We start from the raw sequence: 15,989 nt of genomic DNA on the forward strand, positions 1-15,989 counted from the left end.
ATTTATATAATGAGCTTTTATTTGAGATATTAAACATTAAAATCGGTCGAATAGTTTAGCTTGTAGAATTATTTGGAATATATCTTGAAGAAATTTACACTCACATTCAAACTTTCATATTTCGAAGAGTATGAGAGATATCGGTGTCGGGTTTTTTTTATAATACTTGTTATTTATTCAGTAATATATACATGCATTAAACTATTCATATTCCATACAATTTTTTTTAAAAATCAAGTAAAAACTATCAATCGAGTAAAAAAACAAACTTAAAATTCCCGTTTTTATCAAAAGTATTGAGTATATATTTTTTGAGTATTTTTTTTAAAAGTAATGTATATAATGCGCTTTCATTTGAGATATTAAACATTTAAATCGGTTCATTGGTTTAGCTTGTAGAATTTTTTGAAATATTTTTTAAAGAAGTGGCGCCATCTCTGTTCCTAAGGGGTGAAACTTGCGCTGCTGCGGGTCAAATCACTCAGTTTGGTCCCTACTAGCACTGTGCAAAGCGGCTTGCTTTTATCATGAAGTGCAGCATCCGGGCAAAAAATGGCCATAACAAGTATGACTACATCGCGAGCTTGTGTGGACGAACCAAGCGCGCGCGCAAGTGTGTAGCAATTTAGTTGAGCGGGCTGACGAGTACAGGTTTCGTAGCATGTCAATTACAACGGCGTTGACTAAATAAGTAAGGCAGATTTATTTAAAATTATTTCTTACACTAAATAACCCCTACTTTCTTTCAGACACCAATGCAACCAGCTCCGCGACCCCAATTGTACCTTCGAGGACCTGTCGGCCGTGTCTTGCGCCGCCGCCGCCGCGGGCGAGGACACTTGGGCGCCGCCCGGCGAGGTGGTGGTGGGCGGCGTCTACCTCAAGCTGTTCCTGCAGAGCCCGCACTGGAGCCTCCGCAGCCCCAAGCGGTTCCTGCAGGAGCTGCTCGCCGAGTGCGTGGCCGCGCTCGGCAAGGACGCCAGCGAGGTATGTCACACTGTTCCTGCCATAGAACCCAACTGTCTCGAACTTAATACCTACAACGAAAAACTCAACACGAAAAACCAGTAACGCGAGCAAGTAGCCACCAGTAAAGCGAGGGCTTTCGAGGGTTGAACATGAGCTCCTAAACTACTGACATACGTTCGTAATATCTATGAAGAAAACATGTTTCTGTCCTCTATTCACTTCACAGAACTTAAAGGAGGCCGACTTATATTACGCCAAACTCTGCGCAGGGGGCGCCACTACCACAATCTGAGGGTCTATCTAAGTAAATCGAAATTTCGTTATCTAACATCTCTGTCACTTTTGCATATTCAAGCTATAAAGATGCAGTTAGCGAAATTTCGGATTAGCATTTCCCGGTAGGTCCTCTGTAAACAAACCGCCTTGGTGCATCAATGTCATATTTTATTATCTCTGAAAACTTGCCAAAAACCTGTTAAAGATAAAGTATGTATAAGTTACTCTATGGTTTACTAAACGGGCTAGTGCTGCACTCTGGTAGCAGAACATTGCAGTAATACCCCCTATTGATTAAATGTCTTTTTTTTATACTACGTCGGTGGCATACAAGCATACGGCCCGCCTGAATAACAATATATTCTCATATTGTCTCATAGAATATTCCAATAACCTATATATTTTGTTACAGGGCAGCAGAGGCGACATCTGTGCGAAAGCGCTGGCCGTGCTCGTGTCCACACGCCCAGCGCTGGGCGAAGTATGCGCCCAACTGGGTGAACTACCTCGACTGATGAGATTACTGCCACAGTGCCCGCTACACGCCGTGCCCATCGTCGCAGCCTTAGCCCGCACACAGGTATGACTTATCAGCATAACTTCTCCAAAGCTTTCCTAGGAATATCTATATCGTCCCACCTCTCCAAACGGTCTCCCAATCTTACCCCCTTATTCATAAACGTCTACTAAAGTTGACAAGCCGCTAGAGATTAACCCCCTTATTCATAAACGTCTACTAAAGTTGACAAGCCGCTAGAGATTAACCCCCTTATTTATAAACGTCTACTAATGTTGACAAGTCGCTAGAGATTAACCCCCTTATTTATAAACGTCTACTAAAGTTGACAAGTCGCTAGAGATTAACCCCCTTATTTATAAACGTCTACTAAAGTTGACAAGCCGCTAGAGATTAACCCCCTTATTTATAAACGTCTACTAATGTTGACAAGTCGCTAGAGATTAACCCCCTTATTTATAAACGTCTACTAAAGTTGACAAGCCGCTAGAGATTAACCCCCTTATTTATAAACGTCTACTAATGTTGACAAGTCGCTAGAGATTAACCCCCTTATTTATAAACGTCTACTAAAGTTGACAAGCCGCTAGAGATTAACCCCCTTATTTATAAACGTCTACTAATGTTGACAAGTCGCTAGAGATTAACCCCCTTATTTATAAACGTCTACTAAAATTGACAAGCCGCTAGAGATTAACCCCCTTATTTATAAACGTCTACTAATGTTGACAAGTCGCTAGAGATTAACCCCCTTATTTATAAACGTCTACTAATGTTGACAAGCCGCTAGAGATTAACCCCCTTATTTATAAACGTCTACTAATGTTGACAAGTCGCTAGAGATTAACCCCCTTATTTATAAACGTCTACTAATGTTGACAAGCCGCTAGAGATTAACCCCCTTATTCATAAACGTCTACTAAAGTTGACAAGCCGCTAGAGATTAACCCCCTTATTTATAAACGTCTACTAATGTTGACAAGTCGCTAGAGATTAACCCCCTTATTTATAAACGTCTACTAAAGTTGACAAGTCGCTAGAGATTAACCCCCTTATTTATAAACGTCTACTAAAGTTGACAAGCCGCTAGAGATTAACCCCCTTATTTATAAACGTCTACTAATGTTGACAAGTCGCTAGAGATTAACCCCCTTATTTATAAACGTCTACTAAAGTTGACAAGCCGCTAGAGATTAACCCCCTTATTTATAAACGTCTACTAATGTTGACAAGTCGCTAGAGATTAACCCCCTTATTTATAAACGTCTACTAAAGTTGACAAGCCGCTAGAGATTAACCCCCTTATTTATAAACGTCTACTAATGTTGACAAGTCGCTAGAGATTAACCCCCTTATTTATAAACGTCTACTAAAATTGACAAGCCGCTAGAGATTAACCCCCTTATTTATAAACGTCTACTAATGTTGACAAGTCGCTAGAGATTAACCCCCTTATTTATAAACGTCTACTAATGTTGACAAGCCGCTAGAGATTAACCCCCTTATTTATAAACGTCTACTAATGTTGACAAGTCGCTAGAGATTAACCCCCTTATTTATAAACGTCTACTAATGTTGACAAGCCGCTAGAGATTAACCCCCTTATTCATAAACGTCTACTAAAATTGACAAGCCGCTAGAGATTAACCCCCTTATTTATAAACGTCTACTAATGTTGACAAGTCGCTAGAGATTAACCCCCTTATTTATAAACGTCTACTAATGTTGACAAGCCGCTAGAGATTAACCCCCTTATTTATAAACGTCTACTAATGTTGACAAGCCGCTAGAGATTAACCCCCTTATTTATAAACGTCTACTAATGTTGACAAGTCGCTAGAGATTAACCCCCTTATTTATAAACGTCTACTAATGTTGACAAGCCGCTAGAGATTAACCCCCTTATTTATAAACGTCTACTAATGTTGACAAGTCGCTAGAGATTAACCCCCTTATTTATAAACGTCTACTAATGTTGACAAGCCGCTAGAGATTAACCCCCTTATTCATAAACGTCTACTAAGGTTGACAAGCCGCTAATAATTGTTTATCCCTTTCCATCATACCAATACGTCGGAAAGGGACAAACGATTATTAGCGGCTTGTCAATCTTCCGTCGTACATCTCTACCTACGAGGCTCCAGGAGGCAGATCTTTGCGAGGGCCTTGTCTTTTATGCTATAAAAAAATTGCTCGAATTGGTTCCATATCATAAGACTGCCATACTCGTCACCACCGCCGCTGTTAGACACGTTGATAAACCTAAATTATTAGAGTAAGGTTTATTATTACATTTGTTTGCAGTCGTGCGTAATGGCGATGAACCAGACCGAAGTGATGTCCGGTCTTAAAACAGCCGTGAAGTCATGTCGGGAGATCATCGGCAGCGCGTGTGAAGCGCTCGCCTCCATATTCAACAGCTCTGTCAACACGGATCGCCTCGTTTTACAGGTATAGTTCTCGCAATTCATACGTTTACGTTTAAAGAACTTTATTTCTCATAAAGAATTACAAAATTAATTTACATGAGAAAGTTTACATGTTAAAACTAAGCAGTGTTCGGCTTTTGTGTCGTAGTGGGTCGAGATCATGTCGGGAGGCAGCTCGATCTCGTATGGAGTAATCTTCATGTACCTGCAGAACAGAACATAAAATATTTATACTTATTTACAGAGGGCCTAGCTAAATGACAATCGCTTATAAAAAACGCCAATTATATAAAAAATAGATAAGTAGTTTTAGATCATAACATTCATAATTCATAAATATGAATTTAATGTAGTTGTTGTACTTAAAATAGTTAAGTGTTGCATGTTGCTAGGTTTACATTCTAATACCACTTATGTTCTCGGTGAGATATGCTTAAGGAAACAACATAATCTATAATATTTATGTATATTCTGTCTATATTGTTCTTCACTTGTATGCTTCTGTTTTATCTCCTTGTAATAAAATAAAATAAAATAAATCGAAACTTAAATAATGTATGGAAATGATGACGCGACTTTTCGTTGCGTCAGTCGTCCTGGTGCATTTTTAGTTTTCGATTAGCTTTTGTCATCTTGCGTTACGGTATTGTAACACTAGACGAAGTCAAGTTATCACTAAAAAATCCTTAAAATCGGCATACCATCATTACAATACTCTTGGGTTGTTTTTATACACGACGAGTATCAACATAGGTAAAAGGCAACAATTATCTGTATGACCCATGCGTTTCATATTTGACAACATCCGGTTCGAAGGTCTACTTTGATTAACGATTTTGCTCTTCGTTACTATCATTTGTTCTAGGTTGTCTTATGTGAGATACGGCCGTTGACTAGTTTGTGTTGATAATATGATGTTTAAGCAGCAAAATGTACCAGTATATATCTTAACATTATTTAAGATCTTTTTTTTCCGCAGGCTCTAGAAACTGGTCTGATAGACGAACTCCTATCCCTCCTCGAGACTCGACTGGACGGGCAGGCCGCTGCCCAACTGGTCAACGCATTAAAAGCCATGGCGCGCTCCACCACGCACGGGGAGCGAGTGAGAGGCGTGCTGGCCAAGAGCCGCGTGTGGGAGCAGTACGCCCAGCAGCGACACGACCTGTTCATCACTGCGCCCTCACAGCACGCGCTACAAGGTGAGTCACTGTAGCTAGTCAACGCACTGAAGGGAGCGAGAGGCGTGCTGGCCAAGAGCCGCGTGTGAGAGCAGTACGCCCAACAGCGACACGACCTGTTCATCACTGCGCCCTCACAGCACGCGCTACAAGGTGAGTCACTGTAGCTAGTCAACGCACTGAAGGGAGCGAGAGGCGTGCTGGCCAAGAGCCGCGTGTGAGAGCAGTACGCCCAACAGCGACACGACCTGTTCATCACTGCGCCCTCACAGCACGCGCTACAAGGTGAGTCACTGTAGCTAGTCAACGCACTGAAGGGAGCGAGAGGCGTGCTGGCCAAGAGCCGCGTGTGAGAGCAGTACGCCCAACAGCGACACGACCTGTTCATCACTGCGCCCTCACAGCACGCGCTACAAGGTGAGTCACTGTAGCTAGTCAACGCACTGAAGGGAGCGAGAGGCGTGCTGGCCAAGAGCCGCGTGTGAGAGCAGTACGCCCAACAGCGACACGACCTGTTCATCACTGCGTCCTCACAGCACGCGCTACAAGGTGAGTCACTGTAGCTAGTCAACGCACTGAAGGGAGCGAGAGGCGTGCTGGCCAAGAGCCGCGTGTGAGAGCAGTACGCCCAACAGCGACACGACCTGTTCATCACTGCGCCCTCACAGCACGCGCTACAAGGTGAGTCACTGTAGCTAGTCAACGCACTGAAGGGAGCGAGAGGCGTGCTGGCCAAGAGCCGCGTGTGAGAGCAGTACGCCCAACAGCGACACGACCTGTTCATCACTGCGCCCTCACAGCACGCGCTACAAGGTGAGTCACTGTAGCTAGTCAACGCACTGAAGGGAGCGAGAGGCGTGCTGGCCAAGAGCCGCGTGTGAGAGCAGTACGCCCAACAGCGACACGACCTGTTCATCACTGCGCCCTCACAGCACGCGCTACAAGGTGAGTCACTGTAGCTAGTCAACGCACTGAAGGGAGCGAGAGGCGTGCTGGCCAAGAGCCGCGTGTGAGAGCAGTACGCCCAACAGCGACACGACCTGTTCATCACTGCGCCCTCACAGCACGCGCTACAAGGTGAGTCACTGTAGCTAGTCAACGCACTGAAGGGAGCGAGAGGCGTGCTGGCCAAGAGCCGCGTGTGAGAGCAGTACGCCCAACAGCGACACGACCTGTTCATCACTGCGCCCTCACAGCACGCGCTACAAGGTGAGTCACTGTAGCTAGTCAACGCACTGAAGGGAGCGAGAGGCGTGCTGGCCAAGAGCCGCGTGTGAGAGCAGTACGCCCAACAGCGACATGACCTGTTCATCACTGCGCCCTCACAGCACGCGCTACAAGGTGAGTCACTGTAGCTAGTCAACGCACTGAAGGGAGCGAGAGGCGTGCTGGCCAAGAGCCGCGTGTGGGAGCAGTACGCCCAATAACCCACTGTACACCTGTTTATATTTACCATGAGAGCGTGAAGATCAGTTTTGAATGTCACCGTCTCAAACTTAATCAATTTTCGCTTACAGCGGCGCCTACCTCAGCGGGCTACCTGACGGCCCCACCATCGAGTATCACCGCGCAACCGCCACCTATCGATTGACGACTGCCCGTCTGAACATTATAAGACTACCTGACACGGTTAGCGAGTCATTACTATACACTCGTAGAGATAAGGGATAGACGAAATGACACAACATGTACACAAGTTGTATGCTCAGTGCAGGACCGTGCACGTTAGGTCTGCCATCGGGTGACCCAAATGATTTAGGTTAATCTAATTATGTAAGGCTAAATCGGAAAATTAAACTTGACATTGACACTTCACGCCCAAACAGGTGCTGCCCCTTACACATTTACGCTCCCTTGCGCGTTGTAGGTTCAGCCATCTTGTGGCTTAAATCGGAAACTTAAACATTTATACACTTGGCGCCAATAATCAAATATACGTTCCCTATAGCGGATAGCGCCTCAGCGCCCCCCGGCGATTGACAACTGCCCGTTGTGTAGTAGCTGTTCAAGCTAGCGACGTGACGGTAAGCGACTCTTAACAGTCTTAACATTACTATCAAACCCGATTATCAATATTCATTGAAAATCAGCAAGTATAAGTCGTAGGAAACCCTAACTTTACCGTTGGTGGCAAACTTCGTCCAAGTAAAATATTAAAATAATGTTTTTACCAAGAAATAGATATCCTTCGAATTAAGTCGAGACGAGGCCTTTTAACGCAGCATCAGCGAGAGTATTAGTAGCCGACTTGATAAGAGTAAGGCCTGATTTCCTCCTACGCTGAAGTCGGTCGAGCGTACCGTCTACCGTCGGAAGAAAAATCTGCTACGGACGTCAGCGTCGCTGTGCGGGGCCCATAGAACATTGGCTGTCTCTGTCACATTTCGCAAGAAAGAACGGGAAAGAGCATGCGCGCCAAGTGTCCGTTTTGATCGAATTTTGTCGATTTTTATTTATTTTAAAAACGTTACCCTACAATATCGAAATTCGAAAGCTATGAAATTACTATTTAAGTTAAGATTGTTTTTTCTTCTTTTTTTGTTTATAGTATCACATAATAAATAACCGAGTAAAGTTGGATTAAAAGTCCGAGTTAGAGGTTACTTTGGGAATTAATTGTATCGAGCAAAGTGTCATAATTCGTGTATCGGAAGCTATGATATTAAAAATAATATAGTCAAGAACTACATATATTTTTTCCACGTCTACGAATATCAACGTCTCTTAGAAAAATATGATCATATAAGGAAATTTTTCGCCTTCTGGGTCAGGGAACCGCCTTAATTCGTACGCTCGACCGACGTCAACGACCGATGTCAGCGTAGGAGAAAATCAAGCGTAATTCAATCAAGCATTGTCTTTACACATGCGATACAGCGCACGGCGACAGATACTAACAGTACCTCCAGACAAACCGAAGGAAGAACCTACGTATTTTTGCCAAACCTTACTTATCCTTCTGATGATCGGCTTTTGAAATTTGGTACGTTAAATTCAACTGTCAAGTTGACAAAAAGTCACAACTTGCTGGGGGCCTATGTTCTATGTGTAGGACGCTGGTCGTCAGGAGGCTATACTGATTTGGGGCATTTTCTATGAAAATGTCGATGGCGCTTACGCCGCACAGCGTCGCGCGGCATTGTATTTATATCGGAGTATCGTTTATAATGGCGTAAGCGCCATCGACAATAAGATCCCTTGTTATGGAAAATACCACATTTTATGAGACCGGATTTAGAATTCTTTTATATTGTATTAAAATAAGTATATCTTATTTTGAAAGTCCATTTAATTTTGTGTTATTTTTTTACCCGCAATATTCAATGTTCAATATAAGGTTTTTGCAGTAAGCCTAATGTTTTATATGGAATTATGTATAGTAAAATTTTGCTGTAAATAAGTGATAGTTGAATAAAGATATCTGTTTTTTATTATTATCGAAATGCAGCATTCCAAATTAAGTATGTAGTTGCGATAGAAACATGACAATTTTAGAACCAATTGCTTGAACAAAAAATGTTAGCAAAGTGTGATGTTTGTGTTCTCTAAAATATTACTTAATTCTGTAATAACTATCGGCTATCATGGGAAGAATGAAACTCAAATGTTATCAAATATATGTAACTGAATTGTATTAGAAAAAATTGTTGGGTGATTTCACGAAAAGTGACGCGAGTTGTTTTTTCATTAATGATGCACATTTGGGTGTCAATATATCTAGGTATAAAAAGGGACACTATCTAGAGACAAATTGTGGCTTACCATCAGAGTAGGGTCTTGTGCTTAAGGACCTTTCTCTGATGGAAACCACAATTAACACTAAACACATAATAAAATGGCGTATCGCATGACTGTTGTCGTGGCCCCTTAGGTCTATAAGATAATGTTTAAAATAATTAATCATGTCATGGCAAAAAAGATAGCCGATAGAGTTAATACTAAAAAAATATGAAAATTCAAAATGTCCTTTTCATGACTTAAAAGATGTGTCAAAAAATCAAGCTCTTTAAGACAAGTACTCTCACCATGAGTTTTACGCGGGCTTAAACGCTAGCGAATGCGTCAACTCAAACGCCTGCATCTCGCTTGTACCAATGTACGTACGAGGGAGATGCATTGTATGTTAGTTTACGCAATCGCTAGCGAATATGTCAGAGTCAAACTCGTGGTAAGGTTACTGAAGGGCAATATTACTCCCAGTGTGTAACGTAGTAACGTATCATCATAAATTAAAGTCTATTAAGTATTTTTGCTTTAGTTTTTATATGCACGCATTACGGTTGAAATTCGAGCATTGTGGGAAATTTAGTTTACTGTTATCATTTATTATATTATAATCGTACCTATAATTGCTTGTGGTTATTCTTGTACTTACGTTTCTGTAGTTAATGCTGTTTATTTGTCACTGGACCTCGTTATATTTGTGCCACCAATGAGTTGCGTCACTGGGGGCCTAACGAAGATGTCAATCGCTTGCGCTACGACAAAGAAACGCTTTCTCTCTCTCTATCACTTTTACATCTTACAAACTGGCATCTTGGCTATGCATCCTGAACTGAGAAATAATCAAGTCGTTGGTGAAGCATTGTCTCGTTCTCAAGTATATTGGAAGAGCCTAACGTTGCAACAGACCAGTGACAGGCGTGGCTCACTCCGCGATTTCGTCGTGTCGCTACAAGTACATGCGGCCCACACCAATTTTGGTGTCTAGCCATAGTAATTGGCGCGCACCGCTACGGAACGGACGCCTGTTCGCTCTTGCGCCACCTAGCGGTTGCCATCTGTCGTAATAAACGCGTTTTGTTAGAATCTTCTGTTTTTTTATTCTGTAGACTAAAATGACATTTCATGTGGTACTAAGAAATGTCATGCCTTACACATGGAACGTCATTTTAGTTTACAGAATAAAAAAACAGTCCTTAGTATGTACTATTATTTATTCTGAGCCAGTGATGACTACTTTGTGACACGAATATGAAGTTGGGGGAGTATAATTCTGGCTATTAAACCATTTTCATTATCCTCGATAACTTGGGAGACAAAAAAAAAAAGAAGTTGTATATTCTGTTTTTTATTCCGTAGACTAAAATGACATTTCATGTGGTACTAAGAAATGTCATCTCATACACATGAAACGTCATTTTAGTCTACGGAATAAAAAAAGGGTGTTTGACTAATACCTAGTCAGTTTCTTTTTTCGAACTGTCAAAACGATTTGCCATTGCGTAATTTATATGAAATACTAGCAAATGACGTCACGGTAAACTTACCTACAGATGTAGTGAACAATCCTTTGCCAGTAGACTTATATTGACCGGGATATAGACCGTGATTACCTTTTGTATTATTTTTGTATTTTGTATCTTCAGTCACCCGTGAACATGATGCATGTAACTGCGTCGAAATATCGGGAGCTCACAAATAGTACAAAAGGTAATCACGGTCTATATCCCGGTCAATATAAGTAGTGAAACTAACCGTGAATCATTCAAAACTCTAATCCTTTGCCATCGTATTTTCTCGGAAACGTTCGTAATTGTCATCCTACTTCAGTCTTCTTCTTCTTTTAAAATTATGGCTTCAGCCCAGTGGGACTATTTCGCCAGTATCAAGGTATTAAGAGGTTTAAAAACGACAAAAATTGTACGGTTGTACAAGACAGTGTACGGTGATTTGTTAGCTCTTGTAAATCGATAGCTAGACTTTACAAGAAGCACGTGGACTACCGGCCGTTGACTCCAAGATGGTGGTTAAACGCGCTTCAAAATTAATTCTCCATTCACTGCACAATACCACATTAGTTTACTGTATAATAAGCTATCGATATTACACTTTAAACAATATTAATGAGCAAAAAACAAAGTAATTAATCACGATGCTAACTATCAAGATGGCGCTCGAACCGGAAGTCTACTTCAGTCGGTCTCAGTACTTTTGTACTGGCATAAATGGCATAACACGTTTGTGCGTTTCCGTGTAAATACGATGGCAAAGGATTGTTCACTATATCTGTACTCTTTATAGTTCTATACGATTTATAAAATAGAAATTGTGTCTAAAAATAACTTCTATCCACGTTTCTGGTGCTTTATTTCATGCATGGTGTGAAATAATTTATTTAAAATACAGTCAACATCTCTATTGTGTCAAAGATTTTCTCTAAATCACATGTGACACTACATACATGCTAACCACACTGACACTTCTATGTCACAACTATGTGCAAGCATTAAATGTCTCTATAGTTTTAACTGTGTCACTAGTTATTTATTAATAATTAATTAGGTAAGTACTAACTTTCGACTATTTCATTATTTTCCACTGTTTTTTGTTGACGTGATCAGGTCCTGGCAGAAAATCAGTGCTTTTCCTAATGGGTGAAGCGTAATACTGAGCCAGAACCTTTTTGTTTTGCTGCGACGCACACAAGATTTTTATTTGTATAAAACAGTATTTTTATGTATTTTTTCCTTTTTCTCTATTATGTAAAAATCTGTGTGACTCTTATTTGTTGTTGTAATTTTTATTTTTTTCTGGATTGTTCTGTGTACCTATGTCATTTTTGTATTTAAATATTTTGTGTGTATTGTGGCAAACAACAAAACAGTTTATCTATCTATCTATCTGTCAAAGTACAGCAATGGCTTGATATTCCACTTTGAATCTTGTGACTTGACAATACGGTCGTGAATACCGCCGGCTAACGTTTTAACCTACCACTGCTACCGCAAGGCGGTTTCTGTTCGTTGGCGCTTTTCGCTACATAGCGAAAAAACGTGTTATCGGCCACAAATATAGCGTGTAGCCCGCACTGGCAGTGAATGCGTCCTTTTCTCCATATTTTTCCTAAAATATATCTAGGATAATGAAAAAGGTCGTTACGCCTGAACATTAATCTTATTATGTCAAACTATCAATATCGCGTCAAGCCAATAGTATTGTGAGCCAAAGTTATCGTGTATTATAATTTACTGTCGGTACTTCGAAACAAAAAAGGACTTATCCCGTTGCGATAAGGTCCATTTTAGGGCGTCCGCTAGCTGACAGGGTTGCACGGAGCGGGTGAGCGGGTTAACGAAAAATAGTATGAGCGTTGCTAACTGGCGCGGACGCGTGCGACGGATTTTCCCTACACCCACACCCGCGTGCGTGCGCCCGCTTCTTGCACCCGCCCCCGCTAGCGGACGTCCTTGGATGCCGCATATGTATTCTGTTTATGTATGAAGTATGATCTCTCCTTGGAGGTACACAATAAATGTTATTCCTATATGACTAGATGTAAGTTTTTTTATTGATCTGTATTATAAAGGGGGGCGTAGAATTCACACTTTTGTATGGATGTAGGTAGGACGGATACCAATACTCTTTATTTTATATGTTTTGGTTAAATACAATCGGAAAGATTTGTTTTTGCTAAAATTGAACACTCGAGTTTTCATATCTTGCCATAACAGGGCGCGTAGCAAACGTGCCATTCATTTACGCTTCGTAGCGTAGCGTAGCCATCTCTCTCTGTCACTCTTTCAATATGAGTGCGACAGTGACAGTTGCGTGTAAAGGGGCCCACTGATTATCAGTCCGCCGGACGATATCAGCTATCAGCAGTTAGAACAAAAATTTGATAGTTCCGAACAACTGTAAGGCCGATATCGTCCGGCGGACTGGTAATCAGTGGGCCCCTTAAGAGCGCTGGTGGCCTAGCGGTAAGAGCGTGCGAATTAATCCGGAGGTCGCGGGTTCAAACCCCGGCTCGTACCAAAGAGTTTTTAGGAACTTATTATGTACGAAATATTATTTGATATTTACCAGTCGCTTTTCGGTGAAGGAAAACATAGTGAGGAAACCGGACTAATTCCAATCAGACCTAGTTTCCTCTCTCGATTTGAAGGTCAGATGGCAGTCGCTTTCGTAAAAATTAGTGCCTAGTGCCTACGCCAATTCTTGGAATCAGTTGTCAAGCGGGCCCTAGGCCGTGGCAAAATACCGGGATAACGCGAGGATGATGATGACTAGCAATTGCGTTTCGTTTGCCACGTAGCGTCAACGATTGGCACGCTGGCTACGCACCCAGAGCCGCAAAACTTGCGTTTTGAGACTGACCTCAGAATGGCGTTTTAGTAATCTAAGCTAAATATAAATTAATTTAGACCCGTCAAACTAAAATAGCCTTAATTTTTTTGAAAAAAAAAGAATTATGAGATTTATTTGTATGAAATCATAAATTTGTCGAAATTTACACAGCTGAGTAAATAAGGTTGAAATCTAATGAGAGATAGCAGAAAGTATCAGGCGGTAGAAATATGTAAGAATATATACTACGTGCCTAGTTTAAACAGTCGAATAATTCGATTTGTATCAATCCCAGATTCATAATGTTTTAAGAGTAGATCAACAGCGTCGATCTACGATTGACGAAATTAAAGATATTTAAAGGTACAGGAACTTTTAAAGCGTATAGCGTAACTTTACGGTGAAGTACAATCAGGGACACTGTCGGTGAACCACTTCAGAAAATGTTACCTCGTTCTTTACGAGCGAGCTAAACTCCGCCTCCCAATTTACGATGCATTTAGGATTCTTTATCTTAATCTTAATAATGAATTCTTTATCTTAATAATGAAAAGGGTAAAAGCAGGTAATGAGACAAACAATAGGTAGTAAGGACAGTTTATTACTTGTTGTTGTTTAGGCTATGATTCGCCTCCCCATAAAGATAACCAATTAGGATGCATTTAGGATTCCTTATCTTAGTTTGCAAATGCCGGCCCTCACGAAGACAATGAACGACAATAAACTTTACCTAAGCTAACCTTTTTTTTTCAAGACTCACATTTTTAAGTGCCATGCTATTGATCATCACTTTTACGATATGAAGGGTACACGGAAAGAACATATCTAGTCACTTTAGTAGCATTTTGAGTAATCGCGGTTTTAAAATTTGGATCCATGTCAAAATGTATGGTAATTCCGTGACCAGGTCTTTTTTAACAAAAAAAAAAGTTGTTATATTATACAGTGGTAGCAAAAGATATAATAATAGTAGTAGTAGTTCAAGAAGAGCTCTACATTTTGAAATGAAAATCTTGTTTTCCGAAAAAAGTGACTAGACATGTTCTTTCCGTGTACCCTTCATATCGCCTGGCCGTCTGCAAGACATTTAAACGATTTTTACCCTTAAGGTGGTTCACCGGGAATGTCCGCGATTGTACCTCACGCTGGTCGCAAGCGTACGACGTGAAGCGACGACAAAGGCCTTAGATGAGTTAATTGAATTATTTGACTGTTTTAACTCGGGCAGTATCGCATGTATGGTTATTAGTGAGATAATATATTAACGAATTCAGTGTATTATATTATGTTTTAATTTAGCCATATCATAGTTTAGGTGTCTACAATGGATTATGAATGAAACTTATGTTTGCTCATGACATGAGAACGTCCTAATTATTGCGATTGTTTTGATCGGAGAACGGTAACGTTGGTCGTGTGTTTTATTACTAGTAAACTTAGGGCCATTTCCACTGTCCACACTTGACGGCCCGATCATCGTCACACAGCAGTGAAGTATGAAACTTACTTACAATAACAAATACAAAAGTATTTAACGATGGCAGACAGATTGGTGGAACTGACCCTTAGTGTTTGACAGCCTAACTCCGCGTAATATACCTATATAAAACGACTCGTTTATCGAGGCGTTAATGATTAATCCTTTGACACCATAAATTCTATAGCGTCATGAGTTATCGTAACCATCACGTCAACGCTTATGTGATAAATCGTACGCTGTTAATGTTTACCTTCATGCTTTTAAGTAAAAGCAAATAGAATTAAGTAGACAAGAGTGCTCACTCCATACATCAGTTTTGTTACCAAAAAGACTATTTTTTTTGGTAGATGACATCTAGCGTCAAGTAGCGGAATTATCATTACTGCTACCCGACACTAGACGTTGCGACGAACGGAAAATCTAATGCTCAACGATTTTCACCTAATATTATAACCAGATTAACTGGAACTCTATTTTCAACTCCTTCTGCTTATAATATTAGATGTAAATTGTTGAACAATTCAATTTTCGTCAGTCGCGACATAAGTGACATCTAGTGTTAAGTAGCAGTACTGATAATTCCGCTATTTGACGCTAGATGTCGACTACGAAAATAATAGTATTTTTGGTAACAAAACTGATGTATTGAGTGAGCACTCTTATGTCTACCTACTTAATTCTCGTTGGTAAAAATTATATTGGCTGGCTTGTGCCTATGGCCTTGGCTTGTGTATGTTTTTTTTAAATAGTAATATGACGTGGCTATAGGTATTTGTGCCGTTCTCGAGAATGTTCTTCGTTTTGTATACGGAGAACGTTCTTGAAAACGGCACAACTATAGACGATGCGTTCAAAGGATTAAGTTAATAGTTTCAACACACGATCAGCGAGGGTTAAGGCTGAGATGGCACCACGAAAACGGAGAAAGCGTTGTATATGGATATTTTTATATGTAGCACTAAGTTATACCATTTAAAAATATTAAATTATACCATATGAAGCAATCATACGATGTTTTATTGTAGTTTACGTGATATAATATCCCTATGTGAAAATTACCCCACATT

The 15,989-nt window shown here is 40.8% G+C and overlaps 1 protein-coding gene across 1 annotated transcript in view; it reads left to right on the forward strand.

The window, feature by feature from the left end:
* The window catches only part of LOC134749444 (dnaJ homolog subfamily C member 13), a 92,550-nt gene extending 76,623 nt beyond the window's left edge, over positions 1-15,927 (forward strand). Inside the window, exons 37-41 of the mRNA XM_063684380.1 lie at positions 750-987; positions 1,658-1,825; positions 4,067-4,213; positions 5,171-5,393; positions 6,890-15,927. Coding sequence (XP_063540450.1) covers positions 750-987; positions 1,658-1,825; positions 4,067-4,213; positions 5,171-5,393; positions 6,890-6,963 — 850 coding nt within the window. The 3' untranslated portion in view covers positions 6,964-15,927. The remainder of the gene's footprint in view (positions 1-749; positions 988-1,657; positions 1,826-4,066; positions 4,214-5,170; positions 5,394-6,889) is intronic.
* The last annotated feature ends 62 nt before the right edge of the window (positions 15,928-15,989 follow it).

This window comes from Cydia strobilella, chromosome 18 (assembly GCF_947568885.1).
Source record: "Cydia strobilella chromosome 18, ilCydStro3.1, whole genome shotgun sequence".
In the NCBI taxonomy this organism is placed as follows: Eukaryota; Metazoa; Arthropoda; class Insecta; order Lepidoptera; family Tortricidae; genus Cydia; species Cydia strobilella.